The sequence below is a fragment of the Lepidochelys kempii genome, chromosome 8 (genome assembly GCF_965140285.1).
Source record: "Lepidochelys kempii isolate rLepKem1 chromosome 8, rLepKem1.hap1, whole genome shotgun sequence".
Classification (NCBI taxonomy): domain Eukaryota; kingdom Metazoa; phylum Chordata; order Testudines; family Cheloniidae; genus Lepidochelys; species Lepidochelys kempii.
The window spans coordinates 16,246,915-16,267,514 of NC_136387.1; the positions used below are offsets into that span (position 1 = coordinate 16,246,915).

Genomic DNA, 20,600 nt, shown 5'->3' on the forward strand with positions numbered 1-20,600 from the left:
AGGTTCCCTCTGATCTGTGATACAAACTCCTTCACTGCACACACAGTATCTTCCTGGTGAGGGTAAGCTACAGGAATCAAGATCTGGTAACATAGATGCAGTATCCCTTTTTCTATGATTTACCATAAACAAGCCAGCTAATGCTATAAATATAAAAAGGAAGTTTTTTTAAAAAACAATTCCCCGCTTAATAAATATCTACAATTAAATGTAACAAAAAAAAAGTCACCCGCTCATAAATGAATTCTTAAGTAAAAAATAAAATAATTTTTAAAAAAAGCTCCAATCAGTACATTTTGAAAAAAACAAAACAGCAATTGTATCACAACCAAGCAAATGTGATTTCTGGAAAATGCTACATAAGCTTTGCCTATTGCTTATCTAATTAAAGATGACATCTCTCTGTCATTGCTGTGTATTTACGGAGTACATTTCCTCTAATTAAAAAAAAAAATACACACACACACAGATTAGATCAGCTTTCAGCATGCAACAAGTACCTAGCTATTTGATTTGTTGCATGTTAGGACAAAGTTTTTTTGTTTAGCACCTTGCAGTTATCAAAAGAAAGGGGTTACTGCAGCATAAGGGAGTGCAGTACGAGTGCATAGACAAAGCCTATGATCGTCAGCTACTGAAAACCAAGGGCAAGGTTCCATAAATACGCACCCTTGACGTCCCCCAGTACTCATTAACACTAAAATAGACACTTGTTAATTTCTCTATTTACACTTTACAAAGACACACTATTCTACAGAAAAGGCAAAAGTTGAGCAGCAGCAATAGAAATGAAGGGGGGAAAAATACTTCAAGCAAATGTCATTCTGCCCCCCAAAAAAGTGTCCTTAATATTATCAGCAAAGTAGATCTGAAGAGCTTGTTCCAGAAGAACAGGTATTGGATTGATATCTATTTAAAAAATATGTACATGTGTATTGTGCTCAGTTTTTCTTGACCTTGCCACTACCGTTTGAGAAGGGGGGGGGGGGGGGAACAAAAATCAAATTTCTCAGCTTAGTGGGACTTCTGCATCAGCATTTGCTGAGCACGAAATCACACGACAGAAGTCGAATTCATTCAAAGCCCCCTGGAAAAAGTTTTACTATTGATGTCATAATATATTTTTAAAATCTACTAAATGTGACATCTGAGGCTACACACTTAAGCTCACTAGCAAAATGACAGTGTAAAATTTCAAAAGAAATTGACATGGGTGGGGGGAGAAGAAAAACACATTATGCGCATAGTCCTCTTATTGGGGCAAGGTGAGGGGGGAGAGAGATTCCATATCACTACCTCTGTCAGAAAACAAAATCGGCATCAAAAGGGGAACGTGACAGGTGGGGTAGGAATAGAAATATACCTAAATGGCAATGACAGTTGTAGAAAGTAAATTGAAAAAAGTTATTTCTGCTTCAAAATCTATTCTGGAAGGGTGAAGGAAAAAGCTTTGGGGAAACATTTACTTTGTACTCAACTGGCCCTTTTAATAGTCAAGTGGAGAGAAAAAGTTTAACCCTTTACTTTCAACAGGCTGCTGGTAACATATCAGAGTTGAAAAAGGAAGAAAACCCACCCTACTCTGAATCCACTATTCTTTTGTGAATGAAAATGAATATTGCTTCTGCTGATGTGCCTGTCAAGCTAATAGTTAATTATTCTTGCTGGACGTAGGCACAGCGAGCAGCCAGCACTATGAACCAGATGGTGAAAAGACTTTTTAAGCAGCGGTACTCTGTGATCTGTGTTGGTTTTTGGCCTGGGCTCTGTAAAGTATTAAGAATCCTCCTCCATTGGCCCCCCTCTGTTTAACTTTAGATAATCAATTCCAAAACCCTGAATAACCCAAAGTGCTTCAGTTTATGGAAATAGTTACTTCGGCTTTCTTTGTTGATGGCAAAAGGCTAACATATGTTATCCTCAGAACACAGGTTATAACCTCCCCTTTGGTGTCTCTTCCACCTTTCTCATATCCCCCCGCACCCTGCAATGGTCAGAAAGGCTTTTCTGGCCTGCTCGCTTTGCCATCCAGCGCCACCTTGCAGATGACACTGTTTGTGTTTTTACATCTACATCCGGGCCGGCTCACTTGGTCATAGCATCTCTGGGATAGTTTCACGCAGCCGGTGGCTGGCAGGTAGCACAGCAAGCAAGGCAGGACCAGAGAGAGGGCACCCATGAAAGACCAGCGGGCACAGCAGTTCGAATGGGAGCAGGAGCAGGGGTGGTCTGCACAGGAGCCCTCGTCATCCTCGTTAGTGCAGTGGTAGAAGACTCCCTTCACCAGACACATGCACGTGGAGTAATTGACCAAGTTCTGCGCAGAGCAGAGACACTCCTGGTTGCACACCCAGCAAGAAGGCAAAGCCCGCGGCATGGCACACTCCTTGCACTTGCATTTCCCACAGGCTTCACACAGTAAAAAGTGCTTGTCAAGCTCCTGAGACATGGGTCCCTTCAGATCCATGGGTTTGCAATTCATCACCTTGGGCTGTATCCGAACCGCTCTCGGGGAGGGCTGCTCCGCCACGGGGGCCGGCGCCATGTGGTCCAGGAGCCGCTGGTCGGAAGCCGTGCTGCTGCTGCTACTGATGGAGCTGGGCCGCCCGCTGAAGGAGATCCAGGGGTGGGTGACGTCCTGCTCACATCGCTGCAGGTGCTGGCTGGTCAGCGTGGGTTCCTGGTGGCCTCTGGGGCGCTTCTGGGTGGCCAGGCTGGGATTGCCGGTGTAGTCATTCTCCACGTGAGTAGTCCTCATCTGGTCAATAGGCAGGATGGGGAGCGGATGCTGCAGCCTCCCATAGGGGATCCGACTGTCCAGTAACGGCTGTACCATGACAGAGTTCGGGGCCACAGTTATGTTGTGGGGAATCCGGGGTTCCATTGGTCAGAGCGTCCTTCACCACTGGGGGGTAAAAACGGCTTTAAGTGTCCTGAAAAAGAGAAGGAAAAAAGGGAACGGTTCCCAGATTAACTCACATTGTCACTATTCCCAGTCCAAGGAGGGCTCATTGCTCTAGCAGTTATTGCACTGAAGTCATTATGAGCCAAGTGCACCTCAAGCGGAGATAAAGTATCTGCTCTCGTGTAAAGCCGGGATTTGTACTGGCACGGTTTTGCTCTCACTAACCTAGGCTAGCCTAGCACTCCCAGTCATTGCTACATGTAACAATATCTTAGGCTTTAGTAGCCCCTTCTCTCTCAGTGGCTGCTGGGGTAGGGCTGGGGAGGCAATGCAGGAGGAAGGAAGTAAGTTGAGCTTGCTGCCTTAGAGTTATCAGCCCGTGTTAAAATATTCTTTGGCTGCTCGGAATGCTACCTTGTCACCTCCCTGGTCTCCAGCAGACATGACCATGAGCCATGGCTGGGACAGCTGGGAGCTCAGCCTAGCAAAATGTTGGTTCAACAGGTTTGGGAAGTACTGGTTTAGTATATTCACTCCAAGTAGCACAAAGTCTCAGGCCCGAATTAAGCCCCTGTGTGGATGGCTTAAGTGAGATAGCTCAGAGTTTGTCTCCCCACGTGCTCAGAGGGGTAGCATTTGACCATTAGGGGAGTTGTTATGGCGGGGGCTGTCATCCTAATCCACAGATCAACCCCATCTCTCCTCACTCATGACATCCTGGGAGGGTTGAGGCATCCACACACCATCCCAGATCCTGCTTGGTACACCCCTGCCTATGCCTGGTCTAATCCCTCTTCCCTCTCCTATGCAGAGCAGACGTTCATTCAAGTTAACAGTGACAGTGGCAGACAATCTTCTCACGGAGAGTCGCTGTGGGTTTCTAGGGGATAATGCCACTGAACGTCTCTCCCCTATCCCACCGCACCTCAAACCCAAGGAAGTCCAACTGTGCAGAGTTGACTTGGCAGGCCTTACGCAGACTTGAAGGATAATGCTACAGCCAGTTCCGACAAGCCTGCTAAACTGGTAGACACTGGAATATGGTGCAGGCCCTGGGGACCCCACAAAGTGCAAGATGAAATGCCAGAGTGCTCTTTATTGCTCACGTTCCTGTGCTGCATGGCTTGGAGTATGAGCTGCTGCTTCTTGGTAGAAAGCCCTCCCAGAGAAGCAGATGCCCTAAATCAGTGCTTCTCAAGCTGTCTGATATGGGGGACCGGCAATTTTTTCCCCCCAGTGTGCGCGCCGACTGGCAGTCGATGGCTCGCGGACCGGGACCACCACTTTGAGTAGCACTGCCCTAGAGGGTTCAAATTATCCCCCCTCCCCCACCTTTATCCTGGCCCTGGTTGGGGCATCTTACAATTCCTCACCGACTCTCCAGTTTAACAGGACATCTCCAGGACATCTCAAACACCCACAGCAACTGTTCTGAACATAATAATCTATCTTCCTCCCTTGCTCCCTTGAGAAATGGCGGAGGAGTTTGGAGCAGGGGAGTGGGAAAAGGTGGGACTCATACACTTAGGTTCTGCAACCTGGGTATCCTTTGCAAAGGTCCCCAGTTTCTGTCTCAACAAACTGCCCTCCATCAGGCAGATATTGGCCTAAAAAGAACAGGTTTTCTACTACTTTCATCCCCATTGTGGGAAATATACATAAGGAGGATATATAGCATTTCCCTAGCAGCACAGCCATCTAAGATACCAACAACAAAGGGATAGGGGCAAATTACAGGTAAAGCTCACTTCAATGAGTCTACTGAAAATCTGATCAGAGATCACATCACCCCACTAATTAGGTTATCTCTATCAGACACGAAGCAGAATAATATTTTGCCTAAATGCTGTTTACTAGCTAGATCAGCTCAACCAGCTATTGCTACAGTTTCTAATTTCATTGAAAGAGTGCAATTTATACTGGAGCCAATCCAAAGATTCAACTGCAGTGTAGGACATGAAACCACAGGAAGTAACTAAACTTAAATCAAAGAACGGAAACTACTTGGTTCAAATTTGGAAAATGCACATTGTTTTCTAGTTGATGGGCCATTTCCTTGCTGAGTGACCTTTATATTTATGAATTATGTTCGGGATCAGTTTAAAAGCAGCAGCAAGTAAAACTTCAGAGTAAGCTAAGGGAGAAGGGGCCTTTTGGAATCCAAAAGGAAGTAGTGAGCTGTTCAAGATCTTTATTTTTTAAGTTTTAGAAATGTGTGAAAAGATTTGGATTTTACAATGAAAGGTCCGCCAGTGGGGACTGATTTATCCATAAAAGTTGTAAGTTTGGAAAGAGTGCATTAAACTGGAAGAACCATCCAAACTCCTGCCCTAGAACTTTTGTGTGTGTATATATGTAACATACACGCTATCTTATATAGCTTGGCTGTTAAATCATTTTCCACTAGTTTAATTAATTGGATGAAAAATACTGTACCAAAAAACCCAAAATAACCGTGCCACCCTCCTGCATCAACTAAGTGTTATTGTTTTTTTGGGGGGGGGGGAGGGGGGGCGGGATATCTGCTTTAAAATGATGACTAGAGCCCATTATTAGAATAACTTATTCGCTTGATTGAGCACTTGGGATCTGATCCTCAGAGGTGCTGAACACCCTCAACTCGTAGTAAAATCAATAGGAGGTGAAGTAGCTCAGCACCTCACAAAAGGTGCTCAGCGTCTTGCAGGATAGGGCTCATGCAGTGAAACTGGACTCTGGAATATCAATCTGTGGTCAGTACAGTATATGCCTTTTCTGCTGCATTAGCATAGTACGGGTTGCTGTGCTTGAGAGAGTCTGCCACACAAGACAAGAAATGGGACAAATGCTTTATCTAGAGGGAATAATGAAGCTACTTATGGTGGCTTAGTCTTTAAGCTAGCGTCCTTTGCCATTTAATAGTTCTCTAGTTATTCTTTCTCCTCAGTCAGTCATTCACCAAAAAAACCCAACTAAACAAAACAAAAACCACAAAACAAACCCCCTATGATTAGAAATCAATTGAGAATTTGTTCCTTAAAAAGCAGAACTATTCACTGCTCTCAGCAATCATATTTTGGAACTACAAGCAGAAAGATTTTGGAAGCACTTATTTCCTAACTGCATGAGATGCTTTGATGAAATATTGTCTTTGAAAAAAAATTAGGCAATGATTTCCAATAAGCAGGGCTTATAAGGGGTGTGGGGGGAATGTATATTTCATCTACCTAGAGTTCAGTGTCATAGTGTAGAAAGTACTTGCTTAAACTCAGAGTTCCGTATTATACAAAGTGTAAACCACTGAATTTGTCAGCCCGAGATTCTGCATTTACAGGAAGTCCATTGTATTTCACAAGAACCTAGTTTTTTAAAGCTTAGAGGATAGAGATGCAGCTATTTCAGCTGGCAAGGTACGCGCTCAACATGACTAATTTTGGTATGGATGTAGCTGGAGCTGTACAAAATGGTGGAATACTGCACCATATTAAACCAGTCCTGTCATTTGCCCTTTATCTCTGTACCAATGACTTTTTCATTACAGATTTTTTTTTAAATTAAAATAGAACATATGCACCCATAGCTTCCAAATATCAGTTGGGGTCTAATCGAATCCCAGCTGTAGTCTAATGAAATCAGTGGAGTTATGCTTATTCAGAACAGGTCTAAACTAGAACAGGTCTAAACTAGGTTGAAAAAATCCTCATTTAAGGTGAATTGTGTACCAATATATATGATGGTCAAGTGTTCTGTTCTATAGGGTAGTGTCTAATGTAATTGTCTAGGCTAACAGCATTTAGTTTAACTTTACAAATTACAGGCCAGCTCCTGCACCACTGTATTCAATGCATGTGTGTGCATACTGCATCAATGAACAGCAGCCATCACTGTGGTAAAAGGCAGCTGTCAGGCAAACACCAATGTTTGCAAGGGAAATTGAGACTGTACTACATCTTTTTATTTATCTGAAGGGCCATGCAAATACGGAGTTAGCTGCATGCAACTAGTAGGAATACCTTGCATATTCAACCTATCCCACTGAGTTAGACACAGATCATACAGAGACTGTCGCCATGTCTGGCAACTGTTATACTCTCTGGGATAGTTCATATGCAGACAGACTTTAGCAGGTGGTTTTAATTGGGATAATTAATGCTGGTCAGAACACCAGCTTTATTTCCTGGACTTAAACCCTCCCAACCTCCAACAAAATCCCCACCCAAATGGCCTTTAAGACAGTCAAGGCTGAAAATCAAATTTAGCACTTTTCATTAAATGATCTCAATCACTTGGCCAAAGGTAGGGAAGTATCATTACTCCCATTTTAGAGATGGGGAAACTGAGACATGGAGAAGTTAAGTGAAAAGCCCAGATTTCCCAACTCCTAATACAATGCTTTAGACACACTCTCTTTAGAGAATCCTTTAAAATGATATACATCCACATACTACCATTTTTGCTGTTTGGATTAAATTTCCGTTCCCTATTCTGCACCAAGGTTTAGTAGCAATACAAGACCCCAGTTTGGCTAAGACTTTATTACTCTTACAAAAATAGCCTGAAGCATAAGTACATTGTATGATGCAACAACTTGTCTTTTTGTGATTGCTCACTCAGCCTTTCTCCAGGATACACCCTGAGCAACTGGGCTGAGTGCTGGGAACTGACATTCTCCCACGAGCTTCACCTCTTTTATGTTTAGTATTTGGGTCCATTGACAGAAACAGACCTCAGAATGGTCATTTGAAGTGCACTGCTGATGACAAGCTTCTTGCAGGCTGAATGTTTAGAAGAAGGGTAGATGTACTGGACACTCAAGTTCTATTACATATTTAGTGACTGGATTCTGACAGCCATAGGAGAGGGGTAGAAGGATTTTACATGAATATTTCATCCAAACTACTGTAACTCCTTACTTAAAGTCGTTCCAGTTAACATTGTTATGTTGCTGATCAATTAGGGAACATGCTCGTTTAAAGTTGCCCAATGCTCCCTCATTACGTTGTTTGGCAGCCGCCTGCTTTGTCCACTGCTTGCAGGAAGAGCAGCCCATTGCAGGGAGCTGGTGGGGGCTTGGAACCAGGGTGGACCGGCAGCCCCCCCCCCCCCGATCAGCTCCCCGCTCCCTTAAGTTCTCTGTGCAGCAGCCACCCAGCAGGCTACCAATTGCTGGCAGTTCAGCTGTCCCTCCCCCCACTGCCCTGTGTTGCTCTTGCCCTCTGCCTTGGAGCTGCTCCTGGGAGCCTCGTGCTTGCTGTGCAGGGGAGGGGGGAAGAGGATGGCTAATGTCAGGGTGTCTCCCTCCCCCCTACTCCTACTCTCCGCTTACCCCTTCTTCATATAGGGCAGGGTGGGGACAGGACAGGGCTCAGGATGGAGGGAGCTTGCTGGCCACAGCTGCTGCCTCAACTTCCTGATCTTTTTAAAGGCAGTGTACTTAGAGTGGGGTCAGTGTACTTAAAGGGGCAATGCACATCTCTCTCTCTCCCTTCCACACACAGGGTGTATGTCTCTGTCTGCCATGCTGTCTCCCCTCCCTCCATTCGAGCTGCCTTGTAGAGTGTGAGGCTACATTAACAACGGTGTGTTTAACCCTTGAGGGCTCAGCCGAGTGCTGGTTCATCATTTAGCAGTAAGGCATTCCCCAGGAAATATCCCACCCTCTTTCACCCTCTAACTTCACCACCTCAACCAAGCTTCACAATCATCAGTGCTGTGTACAGTATTAAATTGTTTGTTTAAAACTTATAGTGTGTGTGTGTTTTTTGTCTGGTGAAAAAAATTTCCCTGGAACCTAAACCCCCCCGCCCCCCCATTTAAATTAATTCTTGTGGGGAAACTGGATTTGCTTAACATCGTTTCACTTAAAGTTGCATTTTTGAGGAACAGAACTACAACGTTAAGCGAGGAGTTACTGTACCTGTAAGGTAGCAGCAATGCCTTAGCACAGCAAATCAGCATTGGGTTGTGAGCCCAAGCTCAGATACAGGATTTTACTCAGCATGAAACTGGTCACTGAATTTAAAGCAGCTCTGGACAGAGGAAGGGGCTGAGTTGGACAGCTCAGCATGTGCTTTTCTGAACTGAGGTGTCTGGTTCTGGCTCCCAAAGCCATCCTGGTTAAAGAAAGGTGGGAAATAAGAGTTGCTAGAATCAGCTGGAAAATGATGTTTTGAGGAGAAAGGGAACTCTTCTGTTGGTTAGGGTTGACCAGTTGAAGCACAGTGGAAAGGAACTGACAGATGTTTGTGCTACCACTGGATTTTGAACAGAGATTTCAGTTTCCAGGGTTGTTATGTGGGCATCACTCAGAAATATCCCAAATACTGAATTCACTTAAATTCCTTCATTCTGTTCATACAAATGCATTCTAACATGATGTGTTGTTTGAAGAGCCACTGCAGTTTAATAGATGCCCTGCATTTCATCCGCAAGGAAGGGACTAATGAGGTCATAAAAAGGAGAGGGAGGAATTTCCCTCTGCTTTTAGTTGTTTAGAAGGATGAAACGACTTGCAGCTTTCATAGGTCCCTCGCAGATAACATTCAAACCAATATTCAGGCAAGAATGAATAATCAAGTTTATTGGTTTGCATAAAAGAATTAGTACAAAACCAGAAAGGGCATAGATTTTAGAAACCAGTTTTCTTTCAACTCTTTAAATAAATAAGTAAACCAGAAAATAAAATCCACCAAAAGTTACAAACTTCAATTTAAGAACTGTGACGTAAGGCTCATTAAACATCAAGATGCTTGGTGATGAGCCACTTATCAACTAGCAGTCAAATAATTTAATCAAAATTTTACAGTACCAAGTAAAACTTAACTCACTATATAGTCTACCTACTGTATAGTCAGCTTCCAGACAGCGTGGTACCTTAAAGGTCCTACTGACTTTCTTTTTAAAGTTAATTGTCCTGCCTTTCAGGCCTGATTCATGCAAGGTATTTAAGCATATGCATACCTTTAAGCACATCAGTAATCCTGTTGTAGTCCACATGTGATATATGGGTGCATGCAACAAATACCATCTCTTAAAGCACTGATATAATTCTGTATGCAAATTTTGTTTTCATTTCGATGAAAGAATAACATAACTATTGTATGTGCAAGTTGTGGGTAACACTTAAATCATTAGTAAATTCAGACCTGCTATTGGTAAACCAGGCACAAATTCACTAGGTTTGGCTATACAGGCAGTTTTCTGAAACCAGACAATACAAGGGAAATCTCACAGATGTTCTGAAATTGGTTTTATGTTTAATTTTAAAGTTAATTCCAGTAAGTCAACTGAAACTCTTTTGAAACTGATCAGTCAAGAATAAACATCTATTTAGAGAAGATGTCTTTTTTTCCCCATTCAAGAACTAGGAGTGACCATATCACAGGTCTGCAACATTTGATATAAAAAGAATATACAACCCTTTATAGGAATTAACTCTGTGGGTAATTCCACTCAATCGACTGCAGTTGCTGTTATCCCTTTTTGCCACTTCCTCTTTTCAATACCTAAACTACTATTTTGCTGCATAATAATTTTCTAAAACTTTAGGGTTAGCAAATAATTTTTTAAAATGTACAAATGGTTGTCCATTTCAAACTTGGAAGTTTTGTAGGATTCACTTTATGGGGAAAAAAAATCTTACAGAATTTAATGGAAAAGTATTTTTTATAAAGTTTTTGGACAATCCTGCAGAATTTAATAGAAAATTATACACTTACTATAGAACTCTGTGGAATGGTTTATATAAACCTACTGAAAAGCTCATTCTCTATTAAATTTTGTAGGTTTTAAAATAATTTCTTTAGAATCCCACTGGTTTATCTATTAAATTCTTTTAGATTTTCATAAGGGCTGGACAACTTCTAGTTACTGAAAAACAGAACAGACTTTGAATAACTTATTTAACTTAGTAAAGAGGTATGCATCTTCATACAATTAGTTAAATCCCTAACTGTTTAATATTTATATTTTTGCAATCTATTCAATGCCCTATAACCATGTAGTAATAGCAGGATACTGAAAATGAGGGATTAACAAAGGGCCTGATTCTGCACCACTTATGGGGGGAGAGCAGTTCCACTGATATCACCTGAGGAAGGGCTGCAAGATCAGGCCTTAAAGTGGCATCCGATGTATTTGAGAGACATACGTGTCTTGATTCTGAAAGATGCAATTCCCATTAAAGTCAACAGAATTTGCAGATGCTCTGTACTCACCCCTCACCCACCTAGGACTAGGTCCAAGATATCCTTGTTTGGCCCAAGCAGCTTTTGCAAGGTGCAATTAAAACGCAATCAGAGCTTATGCTTAAATAAATGCCAAAAGAAAAGCCCCCAGAACATTGCTCGAAGCTTATTCAGTAATAAATATATCGCTAGCCGGATCAGAGGAGTAAAGCAATATAGAGCTAGAGTTAAAGCTCTACGCTTGTTAACATCAAGTATTGATTCGTGGGTCACATTACCCCTTTTAATTAAGATTATGCTTCATAAAGGCAATTTTTCAGGGACAGCGGTTGGCCTTCAGCCTCATGCCTTTCAGCGAGTCTTGGTACTCACCTGGTCACATGGAGAGCTCTGTACCTGGTCACATGGAGAGCTCTGTGGTGTCTCTCAGGCAAACTGATTATTTCTCATAAAATCAGGGCTGTTCTGTGGCACTAGAATGTGGTGCTCTCATGGTTTACTCCACCCCTCACTGCCAGCTGAAGTACTGTGTGCTGTTTCTATCAAATACCTGGAACTAAATTCCACAACACTGCCACAAGTACTCCTTTTCTTTGAACTGCATCAGAGGGTTCCTTTTGAACTAACAAAAAACAAACAAACAAACAAAAAAATCAGACCCCGTTGAACTTTGCTCTGGTTCAGATACTTGGCCCTGAGGTTTCACGGCATGAAGTTAACAGGATGGGGTGGGAAACAATGCAACCCAAGGTTCCTCCCTTAACCTCGGAGCATACCCTATACAAATATTTCTAACATAACAAATACTAATTTTTGATTTGCTATAGTATCATCCATCCAAAGATTTCATAGTGTTTCACAAGTATTAATAAAGCATCACAACCCCCTGTAAGGAAGGTATGTGGAAACTGGCACACAGAGGTGAAGGGCAAAATCCTGAACCTATTGAAGTTAATGGGAGTTTTGCCATTGACTTCAGTGGGGCCAGGATTTCACTTTAAGTGATTTTGCTAAAATCATACAGTGGGTCATTGAAGGAGCTTGGAATAGAATCCAGATCTTTTGACTCACAATCCTATTATCTAACCACTAGATCATGCTAGAAAGAACCCCAGTAAGAAATACGTGCAGAATTTCCACCCATGCAAAGTGAATTCTGATTTAGGCAGGGCAACGCTGAACTCAAGACAAGTCTAAGTAACTTCCTTATATCCAAAATTACCCAGAAAAGAAGGTAGCAATAGCTGGGGACATGTGTTAAGAATGAAGCCAGGACATCTGCCATGACAGGCATGCCATTGGGCAGCTGGAGGAACACATCAAAGGGGCTAACTGACATAGCACAGTGCTCGGAGAAGGAAAACTTATGGACTTAACAACGTGGAGGACATGCAAAGAGCAGCCCAAGGTAGACAGGAATGGCAAAGCCTTGTTGATACTTTCAGTCACATTTGACAGCACAGGAAAGATTCAGAATGGTGAATCAGGCTTGCTGTGTAATTGCAAGGACGCCAAAGTAAGACTACGTAATAGGCAAGACAGGACCATAAAAAACCTAACTCATTCTGAATCACAGAGATAAACAGTTGAATGATATCTGAAGAAATTCTCACCTTGCCTTTGGTTAGAACCTCTTAACCGGAGACACCAAAGTTGATGTGCTTTACCAGCAGGAATCTAAAGATCCTATGAAGTCTTCTGAAGATTTAGTTGGAAGGAAAGAAGATGGAGGGGGTTATAGGTGGAAGAGAAAAATTGGCTTCTTGCTGTAGAAAATCCTTTACAAGGATAAAGCTCAGTGTCATAGAAAGCTAGACACTAAGTCAAAGGAGACATTCCCTACCAAAAAGTGTTATAGAAAGTACATGAGAGAGAGAGAGAGAGAGAGAGAGAGAGATAAGATATGTGGGTCTGAGTAGAATGTCTGTAGCTTCAAACTTCATTAAGTCTGATTTGATTTAATTTAAACTCTAAGCTCTTTAGCAAAGAAAAATTGTGCCTTATTTTTTCTATAGTACATATACAAATGAATAAGAGTTGAATTCCCTTTACGGTCTAATGGCCTTACCTGTGTGAAGATCGTTACAGTTTTTCCACTGAGAAGAATAAGGGGAGGGAGGGATGGGGGGAAAATCAAAAAGCTTAGTGAGGGAATCTGATTTTTTAAGATGAGGCATTAAATCCCTGCCAATGGCTCTGAAATAGAGAAACTGAAGAAAATAGACTTGTAAACTTTCCAAGTCTCTTTCTTGCAGTGCGAGCGAGGATTTGGACTGAGAATTTTCAGATCTCTGAGGATTACAGTTTATCTGCAATAGATTCTCTTATTTTTATTGTTTAAATAAAACAAATTTTGATGTACAAAAGTCACAGAATTTAAAGAACACAATTAGAGTTTTATAAGTTAACAATACTAAATGATGAATGCTACCAGAGGGCTTTCTAGTAAATGAAGGGAATTATACTGCATTAGATCTTAAATTTAAGAAAAAAACAAAAAATAACCCCCTCCACCCCCCACAGTATTTGGCCAGTTATTTACCTAAAAAGAAAGACAACTTAAGACACCAGAGATGAACTTGCAAAGTTGTATAGTCAACATGTTTGATTAGTTTTCTGCCTTTTTTATGTTAAGGTGGGGAAAACTGTAGATATTATGAACTATACATTGCTGCAGTGCTAGAAAAGGGTTGTTAGGGCCATTTTATTGAAAACGGATGACCATTTTCCCACCATGGTTTGGGAAGGATAAAACAAGTTTTATTTTGCTCTTTTAGGAGATGAGCAAATCTTTCCATATCTCACAGGTGATTTCAAAAGGACTGCAGGGATTTCAAAATGTTTCCTTAATTGTGCAATAGCAATAGAGTCCCTTCTATCAACAGAACAAAATAGCCTATGGAATATGGCACATTTATCAAAGAGACATTCCTAGTAGGGTTCCAATAACTGAGAGCAACCACTCCTTCCTCTGTCATTCATTTCTATATATTGAGAAGGGGGAACGAGTTATGAAGATAATTGTGATTCAGTGCACAAATTACAGCTTTATTTTTTAACCCCAAAGAAAAGGAGTTCAAGAAGTTTTAAAGAATAAAAGACAGATTATTCTCTACTCTGGATAATTCCATCGTGTTTCGCCCTCTACGCTTCTTAAAAAAGAAAAGAAAAGTGTGGCAATATGATATTTTTAAATTGAGAAATCAGACCCTTTTGGAAAGATTATATTGCAGAAAAGTCATCCCCTGTAATAAATTACTTCTGATCACTTGAGGAGAAAGAAAAAATGAAGTCCATTCCCCTTGTGATTAATGCTGATTCCTGTTTGCACTCTCATTTCCAAGGTCTGCATTTCCAATCCCACTCTCCTCTTGGACTTCTGTGCCTTGCATATGTCCCTCTCTGTTTTTTCCATTTCCTTTCTGATAATGGATTTTCAGACTATATCATTTCTAGTCTTGTCTTTCCACTGTGATGCCAGGACTGGTACCAGAAAATAAAACCCTACCTTGTCTCTGTCTGCAACACAATTGGTGGAGAAGGGCACTCAAGACATTTTTCTCCATAATATATATATATATATATAGATGGATAAAATATATGTGCAAATATAAATGACTATATGCATAAATCTTCGTTAATTAACTACAATTTAAAACATGTAACCACGCAGCCCCATCCAAAGTTATAACTGTAGCAACAAAACCGCATAGCGATACAGAGAAGATTGTGGGGAATAGAGCAAAGATGGAGTAAGAAATAAAGGAAAACGGAATTGCAGGACAGTTGCATAAAATAAAATGCTAAAGAGCAAAGGTCATCCAGTAAAGATCTGACACTCCAGTGGCTGAGCGCTAAAGTGTCCTATTATGGAGACAGCTCCGGAGCCACTTGGTACTAACAAGATAGAGGGCTTGGAGAGAAGAAAGACATAAAATCAGGTTTCATACTCCACGGAAAGACCAGGTACAGGTTTTATTTGTAAATCTAGGGGATCCTGCATGGATGCCCGTTAGGGGAAGGGGTGGGGACGAAGGAAAGGAATCTCCATCAACAGAAGAAAAGCCTAATGCGACTCTAAATAAAATAATAATAATAAATAATAATCCCAACCCAAATCTGGTAAAAGACGCCTGCCGTGTCCATACACCAAATGCAGATGTTAATGGGAGAGCAGGAAAAGAAGTTTCAATACGAATCATGGGAACACATGCGAATTGTCCAGGAACCAGGATATTTCTTTTCTTGCAAGAATGAAAATTTCCCTTTAGGTCAGGAGACACCAGACAGCTATATATAAAGCATAGGTGTATTTATAAATATATATAATATGTTTTACTTTTAGAAAAATCATAACATACACATTTGTTTGTGTCTAGTGTCATGCAAAGGGAACAGATAAATGCACCGAGAAGGACAGCAAACATTTTCTTGGAGGGGGGGGAAATGGGATTTATTTTTCTATTTTATATATATATATATCTCCACAAATATGAATCTCCCACTTACTTTAAAGAGTTCAGACAAGACCATCTCTCAACAGGCAAGTTAATCCTAAATCCGAGACAGATCAAGGAGCTGGACCTGCAAATCCCTGGCACGAAACACCATGGATCTCAGAGAAGGACCTGCAAGTGCTGTGCTGTCAGCAGCGGTAGCTTCCCCCTGCTTCGCCTCGATGTTGCAACAACTGCTGCCTGGGAAAATGGCTATTTTATGAATGGGAGGAAAGGGACCCCCTCTGCGCATGCCTGTCCTCCCAACTCTATGAATGGGTGGGCACTGAAGCCCCCAGGCGCATGCTCTGCTCTCTTTTATGAATGGGGGGCCGGAAGGGAACTTGTTGCAAGTTGCGAAGGCTAGATGTGGGTTGGGTGTTTTTTTTTTATGAATGGAGGGCAGGCAGCAGCTGCGCATGCACTAAACCCCCCAGTCTTAGGCTGAAGGTAAAGCAAACCGCAGCAAACGCGGCGTGCATGTGCAAGGAGGAGAAATAAGGGGCGGCGGGGCGGGGGAGGGGGAGATGGGCTTATTGGGGGGGTGGAGGGGTTGGAAGAGGGGATGAGCCTCGGTGTGTCCCTCCAATGTTCAAGGCGCGTGGCTGAGCATGGCAGAGGCTGGGGGCGTTGTTCTTGCTACATGTCTGGCCGTTGCTCCTGATTGCTGCTGCTCAGATGTAGAACTGCAGAGGTCCCCGTTTCTCCTCACCCGAGCTCCAGGGGCTGTAGTGACAGCATGCAAGTTCCCCTTCCGTCCCCAGGCAGCTTTCCTCCCGGCAGGACAATCCCCGGGCTACTGCTGTCTTTCCGTCTCTGGCATTTCCAGCGCGACAAGGGGAGTTCTGCTGATCTGCAGCGGGCAATTGTTGTGACCTTCTGCAGAGCAAAACACGCTAAGCGCAGGGAAGCGTTGGGCCACCATGAGTCAGTTATTTCTCCTGTGATTATTTTATTCTCCATCCCCTTTCTCCCCTCCCAAGCAAAATAGGGATCTGTATAAGGAAAACGGAATTCACACGATGTACTAGCATTAATTCTGTTTTGCCCTTTTCAATTAAAATCTGCAGTTGATCTTTTAAGCATCTGGGAATCTCAGCCAGGACTGGATTTTCGAAATAATGGGGAATCTTTATATTACGCCTTTATTTATTCATTATTGGTTTAACCCCATTGGAGTGCATGGCACTTCCCAGACAAGAGAAAAGGAGCTCCCTGTCTTACTGACGGACAATGAGAACTCGCATCATGCTGTGGAGAGGGAGAAGGAGAAACAGGGTACAGGGGAAACCGTTCTCAGGGAAGCCTTTATTTACGAGGAAATCTGATCATTTATTTGGCAGGCAGGCCTGGTGTACTTGCTTGTTTATACCGTGTATAGGTACATGAAAGTGACTAGATGGGAGAAAGAGGAGAAATAGTCTGGAGCTGATGTTAGCGACCAGAATCCAGCATTTTGTGTGGGCGAGAGAGTGTGAAATATAATGTGAAATAAGTCATGGCGAAAAATAGCTTGCTTTGTATTGTAAATCGTTTACCAGTAGTTAGACTTTCAGTTCAATCATTTTAGTGCAGCATAGCATAGCTATACAACAGTGTCATCCCAATAATACATCAGGGCTGATGTTTACTGTTAGTTTGCAAGTAAAGTCTGTAGGGGACAATATCGCTGATATGCAACATATTTAGATTTTGATTAACTTCAGTGTAATTCACCAGGGTCACCTTCTTCACTGATTTATTCCCCGCCCCAGATTTTAATGAAACCATCCAGAGGAGAAGGATGGTCTTGTGGCTAAAACTAGGACAGTGAGTGAGAATTTAGATTTGGGTTCTATTCTCAACTCTGTTGTTGGCTTCCTGTGTGGTTTTGTGCAAGTCATGTAAGCTCTGATCCAATCATTCAAAGCCCATTGAAGTCCATGGGAGACAGGCCCTTAGGCTCAGGAAGTGCTTAACACCAGGCAGTTACTATTGTTCTGCTTCTGGGTGCTGAGCTCCCTTGAAAATCTTGTCCTAACTGTGGATGCTGAGCATTCGGAAATTAAAAACTCCTTCCGTGCTTCCAGTTCCCATCTGTAACCAGAGACATTTTCCTGCCTTGCCAGGGGACTACCAATATATTCTGATTGCTGTTTGCAAGAGTCTTCAGAATCCTTGCACAGACAGTGCTAGGAAAGTAGAAAATATTAGAAATAACAATTTGTTGTTTAATGCATTATGGTCGTTGAAGTGGACACTTACGAAGTGCTGAGCAGATTTTTTTTTTTACATTTCCCACTACAGTCAGTGGAAGGTATCATTAGGACCTTGCACAGCACTTTGAAAATGTAATATTATTTATTATTCATCTATTGCTAAGGATGAATGCAGTGTTGTACATTAGATTAAATATGCCACATAAATACAATTCTTCCTCTCAAAGAAGGTAAACCCGGTAGATTGCAATTGGTATTCAGTCATGTTTGTAGGTTTCTGAGGACAGGGAACCTTTCCAGTTATGTACGGATGTTGTTATTGGACTGTCTGCAAATGAAAAGGGTTGGGGGAGGGGAGAGAGAAACTGAAATGAGCAAGTCATTTATGTTCTCATGAAAATGCTTAATAATAACACATTTGAAAATCAGGGGCATATAAGAGAAAACTGACCTGAGGTATCCTTTTACCTTCCAAAGTATGCATTGAAAGATCTATTATCCCTACACTTGCATAACAGTGTTATCAGTGTTCATGTTAACAGCAGTGATGTGTGTATGGAGGAGCAAATATACCCCTAAGCCTGGGCCCAACACGTAGTTTCTCTAAAACAAAGTCCTACAACAAAAACAATGTATGTAGGGTACAATCAATATTGCATTCTGTTTGTGTAATGTTATGCAGTTCCATGACCACCAGCTGGCTGTTGGCCTCCACCCCAGAAGTAGCTGCAGTTGTGGTTCAGCCATTTGTAAAATACTGTGAGATCTTTTGCTTGAATGATGTTACATAAAATATTATTACTAGATCTTAAACATGCAAGATTGACATCTTCTTTTTTAAAAATTACCTAAAAATAATGGAAATGGTTGCCAAAAAGGGTTTTATTTACTGTTATTGCTTGCATATAATTAAATATAATGTTATATTAAAAAGGCAGAAAAACCAAAGGATTTTCTCTGCATTTCCCTGTTCAGTAGATTAGTAAATATTGGGCTAAAAGAAGAAAATGTAAAGGTAACTTTAACTGAAGAAGGAAATGTACAGGGCTACCCTATTGTTATTTTTATGGCTGAAGACCAGCTAGAAGTTGAGAGGTTCAAATGCCCAAGCAAAGAACTCTGGATCTGATCACTCCCAGGCACAAATTCTGAACCTTGATCTGAATTTTGCAAATGTGCTGTAACTTAATACTGTTGTTTGCTGTGGTGTTGTAGCTGTGCTGGTCCCAGGATATTAGAAAGACAAGATGGGTGAGGTAATATCTTTTATTGGAACAACTTCTGCTGGTGAAAGAGACAAGCTATCGAGCCTACGCAGCGCTCTCCTTCAGATCTGTCTCTTTCACCAACCAAAGTTGGTACAATAAAAGATGTTACCTCCCCCACTTTGTCTCTCTGTAACGTTATATCAACATGAGATCCAAATGTACCGCCTCCCCAAAATTAGAGGTGTTCAAAACTAGGTTCTGAGTTATGTGATCAAGCACATCTGTACAGCAAACATAACAGAAGTCCTTTGCTACCACACAATACATTTTGCTCCATGAATCCCTAACTGCCTGTGTGGCAACTGGTAAACGGCTATGTTTATCAAAAAAGGCTGATGTCATAATTAAACCGTATAACTATAGGCACAGCAGAGCAAAAGCCTATAATCTTTGATATAGGCACTAACAATGGGACACAGAAGAGGGGAACCCAGCAGGGATAACCCACTGCACCTAAGAAAGGAAGCAAAAGATTAGTCCCCAAGTGCGAGGGAGAGGACAGTAGAAATGGTTTACAGTATTGTTGGAATCCATACAACTTGCATCAGGAATAAGATATTTTTTTTAAAGTATATTTTTGGGAAAATGAGAAGATTTCCTGCTTTGTTTCCCCTTCCCTCCCCCAAATCCCACTCATGCCTGTGAATGACTGGAAGGTGACTTCCTTAGGAACTCATTGTCTTTGCTCTGAGCTTTGGCCAGAAGGGATTGCTCAAGAGCTACATCAAGTTCTCCATTCGCTCCAGGGTTGAATATGCTGATTCCTCAATGCTATCAACCTCTGTGGTAGCAATACTGGTCTGGCATTGCAAACCCCAAGCACCCAAATCAGGAGTCAGGCCCTGAAAGATAATGAGATTGACCTAATAATAATGATATTAAAATAATACATTTGGGTTCTTTTTATTTGTCCTCTCTTTTTTGACCCTTTAGGTTTTTCAACTTTTCTCTGCAACCATGAGTAACTGAAGCTTAATACTCTGTTTTTATTTAAATGAAAGTTGAGTTTCTCACCTAATCACATGACGGCAGGAGCTGGGGCTTTAAGAAAATCACCACCTATCATGAGGCTTATGATAAACGTGCAAGAACTGGAAATACTAGTGGCAAAAAGCTCCTCATTGCATGCTTTTCTTATGCCATAAATTAATTGCTTACATAAAACTCAATGCATCATTTAATCCCTTTAAACACCCGTCTTAAATGGGCCCAGATTCTCATTCGAGCCCCTGCACTGGGGTGAATTTTGCCATATGTGCATTGCATACAATTTAGCATCCCTTTGACTATTCTGGCATACCCTTGGAAATATTGTAAGACCAGCTCTGCTGCTCTGAGGGAGACCAGATCATTGTGAGGCATCGTGCTGCTTTTAGCCTACCAATCCCCAGGTCGTTAATTCCTTTACTGGAATTTTATTTATAATGAATGTTTGTGCCGCTAATGCAGCTCATTCCCCAACCCCCCAATACTTCTGTCTTTGGTTTGACAGGCTCACCATTCCCTGAGTCTGAATATGTCCTGGAGGAAGCTTCTAATTAAATGACAGCTCAAAGAAGACCTTCTGA

General features: G+C 41.8%; 1 protein-coding gene across 2 annotated transcripts; it reads right to left on the reverse strand.

Annotated features, from left to right (window-relative positions):
• Positions 1 to 237: 237 nt before the first annotated feature.
• On the reverse strand, positions 238 to 15,760 carry SPRY4 (sprouty RTK signaling antagonist 4). Of its 2 annotated transcripts, XM_073355698.2 has the most exons (3): positions 15,580 to 15,760; positions 11,443 to 11,692; positions 238 to 2,933 (listed from the first exon to the last, which is right to left on the reverse strand). In XM_073355698.2, exon 3 carries the CDS (start codon positions 2,882 to 2,884, stop codon positions 1,994 to 1,996), a length of 891 nt encoding a protein of 296 aa, XP_073211799.1. In that variant the 5' UTR covers positions 2,885 to 2,933; positions 11,443 to 11,692; positions 15,580 to 15,760; the 3' UTR covers positions 238 to 1,993. The 2 variants fall into 2 exon arrangements, with proteins under 2 accessions (XP_073211799.1, XP_073211800.1); XM_073355699.2 differs by lacking the exon at positions 11,443 to 11,692.
• Between the last annotated feature and the right edge of the window lie 4,840 nt (positions 15,761 to 20,600).